Source organism: Rhodamnia argentea, chromosome 7 (assembly GCF_020921035.1).
Source record: "Rhodamnia argentea isolate NSW1041297 chromosome 7, ASM2092103v1, whole genome shotgun sequence".
Classification (NCBI taxonomy): Eukaryota; Viridiplantae; Streptophyta; class Magnoliopsida; order Myrtales; family Myrtaceae; genus Rhodamnia; species Rhodamnia argentea.
The window spans coordinates 8,554,262-8,560,261 of NC_063156.1; the positions used below are offsets into that span (position 1 = coordinate 8,554,262).

Here is a 6,000-nt window from a genome sequence, read left to right on the forward strand (position 1 = left end):
CCACGAAGGAGAGAAGATAAAATTTGGGCCAGAGCGTGGCCGTGACTTAGATTAACACTCTTCTTTACCACCGTCATCGAATCAAAGCTTCGACTGTGTGGGCGTGATTTCTAGGCTAGTGGAATTGCAGATATGCTGACTCGCAAATTTGGGAGCGCCGCCCTCGAGCAAGGGTCGCCTTAGCCGATCTACACAAGAAGTGGCTAGGACTTTCCAGTTTTCACAAATGATTTGACTGAAATCACTTCCTTACTTTGACAAATCTCCTGTCTCAATTTACATCTGTATCTTTCTATGGAGAAAAGTGAGTTAATGTTCTGACTTGGACAACTTAAATCAGATGAAGTAGGGAACCGGATTCCCTAACATTGCTTGGGTGACTTGATTGATCCGGGCCGTCCAAATAAAAAATGGATGGCCCGGATTGATCCACATCACTTTTTTTAAAAGTTTAAAATTTCCCGCCAAAATTTTTCCCCCCTTTTAAAAGGTGTGTGGATGAATCTGGGCCGTTCATTTCGCCCTTTTTCCTTCTTTTTTGGATTTGACATAACTGTTGTCATCTTCATAAATTTGTCTCTTGAACATTTAAGTCGCTCTTTTGCCTAGGCTACTATTCATGTATGAACTAAGTTAAAGGTACTCTCAGGAAAAAACAAAAAAACTTTCGTTATATCTATAAAGAAAAAAGAAAAGAGATATTTGAAGATCTTTATTGTCTGATAATAGAGTGTAAATGACTAAAATAATCTCTTCGAAGATTACTTTACTTATTAATGTTTCGTGCTTATGGATTTACTCTGCATTTAATATAAACCACGTTACCAACCTGATTTATTAGGTAACAACGTGGTTTAAGAACCAGTTAGATGTCAATGTCATGATAGTCCTAATTCCCTAAAAAAATCTCAACTTTAGACTGGAGGGACTACTTTGTTAGGATTGGGGAATTGATGCGATTCTTCCTGAATGGCCTGGATTCTCCCTTTTTTTGTCTAAAAAAATGAAACTTTAGGCCCATTCTCAAATTAGCCCCGAATTTCATTTTGTCTAAAAATAGATCACAAACTTTCAATTTATTCTCAAATCTACTCGCTTGATTTAGTCCCAACTTGACATGGCCTTTCCACATAGATAACAAATGCACATCAGCAATGTGACATGATAAATTATCTTCAAAGTGAAATGGTTCTAGGATATGAAAATTAGGGATGATTAATGGCGATTTTTGGAAAGAGGGCCAATGGGGCATATTTGGGACTATGGTAAAATTGTGATTTTTCCCTTAGACCAAAAAAAAAAAAAGTTCGGGATAGATTTAGGACTGGACTAAAAGTTGAGTTTTGTTTTTAGATAAAAGAAAGTTTTTTTTCTGAAACAAAAGGAGTTTAGGGCAGAATTGAAATTGGGCGTAAAGTTGGGGTTTTCTTTAGAGAATTAAGCCTGTCATGATATGCAGTCAAATCGCCTTTTCATAAGATCATCACACTGTTCCGACCATCCGAAAATCATAACGCACTTGATCGTGATCATCACTTCACAGCGACGTTGGCAATCATCAGCTAATGAAAAATTTATGAAGACTTGCTAGGCAGGTCGATGTTATTGATCCAAGTCGCCTCAAGAACGATCACAACACGCCGTAAGAAAGCAACATCATAACGCAAAGACCGATCTCTTCTAAGAGTGATTCAAGAACGCGAAAGCCAAGGCGGAGAGGGCCAAGGACAGGCCGTGGATGGCGAGCGATGAGGCGGACCCAATGCCGAGGGTGACCTTCTGGCCGAGGTGGCAGTGGTTGCTGATGGTGCAGATGAAGTAGCGAGAGCTGTTGGTGTTCAGGGTGACGTTGAACGGGCTCACCGTCTGGATCGTCCCGATGGGGCTCGTGCTCGTGCAGTTGTCGTAGTCCGTCTTCGACACCTCGGCGACCGTGTGAGTCCCCGTCCAGTTGAACACTGCGACAGGAAATGGGGAAGAAACAAGAATCAACGTATGCACACAAATGCCTAAATTAACCAAATGCTTATCGAAAAATGAAACCCGAAAAAATCTTTTCGTGTTCATGCCAGCGCGACTCATCGAATCGAATATTAATCGTAGAAAATCCAGCTGTGACTTTTTTAACTAGCGATGTGCAATTTTGGGCATGGAAGTGACGAGTTCGGAGCTCACCGGCAGTGTCGCCGAAGTTGAAGCTCTTCTCGGCAGCCCAGGTCTTGTAGGCGATGTCGCCAAGCGGAGGGACTCGCCACCCCAGCTGATCTCCGACGTAGTACGTGTCCGCTTTCACGCCCGCCGCGGCGACGATCAGCACGAATCCGACCAAACCCACGACTCGACTCACCATTATTGTGTACAGACAGACTCTCTCCGTGTTTCTCAGGTCGTCCCTTAGCTCTCTCTCTCTCTCTCTCTCTCTCTCTCTGTGGCTATTGTTGCTGCGTTCACCCTTGGTTTGAGGGTCTTTGAGAAACTTATATGGAGATTTCTGACAGTGGGAGGAGGAGGAGGGTGCGAAGTTTGACTGAGATACTTGCACATGAAAACCCTAATCTCTCTGAGCTTTTCCTACGTCAACGCGTAGCCTTTGCCCGATTCGATTCAACAGGCTCGGAAGTAAGTAAAGTGTCCGAGTTTCCAGACAGCACGCCAACTTTGAACATCTAGAAAGGCCGGACCTCCTCTGACTTATTTTACGAGTCTTCCGGGACGGCAGCTTTGGACTTCGCCGCCCCACCACCACCACCGGAAGAGGGGCTAAGTTTCCGGCGGATTCCATGCTCTGCGGGCGGAGCCTGGTGAAGTCCGCCGATGTGGAATTGATGAGTGGACAACGTCCAGGAGACTTTTTCTCCATTGGTGGCTTTGAGGAGAACTTTCTGACGTGGGTTTTTGCCTACGCGGGTGGCGACAAGTCAAAGTCAACCCCCCCTCAAGATACATCAAGAGGACTTCCATGTCTTAACGCCGGGGAAGTCCGAGCTGAGTATGCGCCACAAAGACGGAAAAAGTAACAAAAAAATCGGTATTAAATTTTTTAATTGAATCAATTTCGTTCTGAATTATTGATATTAAATCTTAGTTCATTCGGTCATTTTAGGCTGGAATTACTAATGTGGCACGGCTAGCGCCGATGTTGATATTTTTATAATATCATTAATGTTGGTTTTGTATGAAATTTTAATTTTTTTGTTATTTTTCCTTTATTTTTTTTATTTATTTTTTGCTCTAGCAAGCTCATTATCCACTGGGCAAGGGTTGCGGCAACTCGCCATGACTTAACCAGTTGTGGGGGAATGCGGGTGGCGAGCCGATGGCCGCCTAGCGATGGTCAAGGCGAGGTGTTGCAATCGCAAGCAAGACCAACCTCGTTGCATCTCGCCGGTCGTGGGTGAAGGTGACCATGGCCTCGTTAGCGGCAAGAGAGGCCCCTTTTGCCCTTGGACACCTTCGCCTCGCCATGGTCAAGCGAGGGCCATGACCCTCACCTAATGGTCGGCAAGCTCCATTGACCCTCGCCATCTATAGTGTAAAAAATAAAAGAAAATAACAAAAAACGGAAGAAAAAAGTAAAGGAAAAGAAATTAAAGAAATTAATAAATTTGTCAACATCGGCGTCAGTTGTATCATTTAAGACGGCCGGCTTCCACACCAATAATTTTCTGCCTAAATTGGTCGAATAGATCGAATTGGAACCAATATGAAAACTAATTTATATTAATTAAAATGTTTAGGACTAATTAGATATCAATTCAATAGATTTAGGAGTTTTTTAATAGTTTTCCTCAACGAAGGTTGCTCGTTTTCGCGGTAACAAACGAGGTCTTAATTTAAAAAAGGAAAGTCAACTTCATTTTTCATTCGCGATTAACAACGTCGTCTTGACTTGGGGATGTGTCTATTGAATGCGTCGCTGCCGTTGCTTAAGTTTTGGTATTAGCTTGCGTGAATGAAAATGAGCTTGGTCTCTTCTTCTCAGCAGTCTATCCATTGTTAGTCAAAAGCAAATTGCTAGAGAAAACTTAGCGGTGAAGTTAGTGAAATCAAGACTGCTCATACATCCGAAGATATTGGGGCCTCAGACCGGTTTGCCGACCGGCCCGCAAAGGCTAAGATTTGGGCGAGGCCAACCTCGCCATGACTTACCCGGTTGTGGGCGAAGGTAGCTTTGCTCACGGGTGGCAACCACGATGGCTGCCTAGCGATGTTAGGGGAGAGGTGCGAGCGGCTGCAAGCGAGACCAACCTCATCGGCCGTGGGCAAGGCCCCTTTCGTCGGCGACCACCTTCGCTTCGCCCCATTTAGGCAAGGGCCATGACCCTCACCTAATGGTCGGCAAGCTCCGATAACCCTCGTCAGCCATAGTGTAAAAAATAAAATTAAAGAACAGAAAAAAGGAAAGGAAAAAGAAAATAAAAAATTAATAAAAATTCGAAAAAAATTAATACACTAATAAATTTGTCAATGTTAGCGCCAGCCATACCATTTAAGACGACCAACTTCCACGTTAGCAATTCCCGGACTAAATTGGCCTGATAGATTGAATTGGAACCAATACGAAAATATTTAGAACTAATCGATATTAATTAAAAGGTTTAGGATTGAATCGCTATCAATGTAATAGATTTAGGAGTTTTTTTTTTAAAATATTTTTCCCTGGAGAAGGTTGGTACCCCACATCCAAAGGGTGGTATCGTTGCAATACTAATTCAAACACACGTCTCATTTCGCGAGACAAATCGAGAGGTGAGGAATGAAAAGAGCGTGGAATATTTGAACTTGGATTTGATAGCGTTGGAAATGTATTCACTAATAATACTTTCGGCCCTATCCACAAAACAAATGCATGTGCATATACACACCCACAACAAATACGAATCGGAGTTTGAAGAAGGGGAAGGAGAAGGAGTCCTCGACCCGGACCCGGACCCGGACCCTCAGCAGTTTTCTTCTTTCTCGTTTTCGCGGCAACGAACGAGGCCTCAACTGAAAAAGGAAAGGTTGACTTCGTTTTTTGTTTTTGATAAATGACGTCGTCTTGACTTCGGAGCGTCGCTGCCGTTAGAGGGGGGTTTTGGTATCAGCTTCTGTGAATGAAAATCTTAACCATGAATATTTTTGTCTCTTCTAAGCAAATTTTCATGCATTTTTTGAGATCCTTCGAAAAATCGGTATATTTTCAAATCCCAAAAGATGCATACATATGATCGTATCCACGTCTTGATTACTTAAGGCGTGCATGATGACCATTCTATTTCTGGAATCAATTTATGACCAAAATAGCTTTTTCCATTTCTAGTTTCTGGATGAGTTTTTGTGCAAAATATCGCATTTGATAACGACATAAAATTTATGTTCCTAAAACAGAAGTTTGTTTGATAATGGTTGAAAACTTCTACTTCTGGAATATTATTAACATAAAATATTCGACGAAAAATTTCTACATCATTTTTATTTTTTAAAATTTATTTAAAAAATAATTTTTTATTATTAGAAAATATTATTAACTATTTATAAAAATAAAAAAAAAATTTTTTTTCTTTGACTGCTGCCGGAGGGTGGTGGTGGTGGCAGTGGGCTGCGGTGGTTGGCAGTAGATGGCACCGGAGGTGGTGGTGGGCAGCGGTGGGCGATGACAAGCAATGGTTGGCAACATTGAGGTTAGTGATTCGTGGTGGCCGGGGTGGGTGGTGGCGGCGGGCGACGAGCGGCGAGCCGTGGTCGGCGGTGGCGGGTAGTCGGCAACGGGTGGTGGTCGCGATGGAGGGCGGCGAAGGGCGGTGGTTAGCGGCATGGGGCAGCAAAGGTTGGCGGCGAGCAATGGGTGGCGACGACAGGGTTGGCGGTTGGTGGCGATCGGCAATGGGTGGCAGTGGCCGATGGTGGTGGTTGCAGCAGTGGCCAATGGTGGTTGTTGAGGAGGGCGGCAAGAAGAAGGGTCAACGTCCATTGACGGTGAGCGAGGGCGGCCGACGAAGGTCGGCGGAGGACGGCGAT

At 43.8% G+C, this 6,000-nt stretch overlaps 1 protein-coding gene across 1 annotated transcript; it reads right to left on the minus strand.

Moving 5' to 3' along the window:
- Nucleotides 1-1,563: 1,563 nt before the first annotated feature.
- LOC115752538 (stellacyanin-like) lies at nt 1,564-2,438 on the minus strand. The gene is made up of 2 exons (XM_030690773.2): nt 2,176-2,438; nt 1,564-1,958 (listed from the first exon to the last, which is right to left on the minus strand). The coding sequence occupies exons 1-2, from the start codon at nt 2,348-2,350 to the stop codon at nt 1,681-1,683; spliced, it is 453 nt and encodes a 150-aa protein (XP_030546633.2). The 5' UTR covers nt 2,351-2,438; the 3' UTR covers nt 1,564-1,680.
- Nucleotides 2,439-6,000: the final 3,562 nt, after the last annotated feature.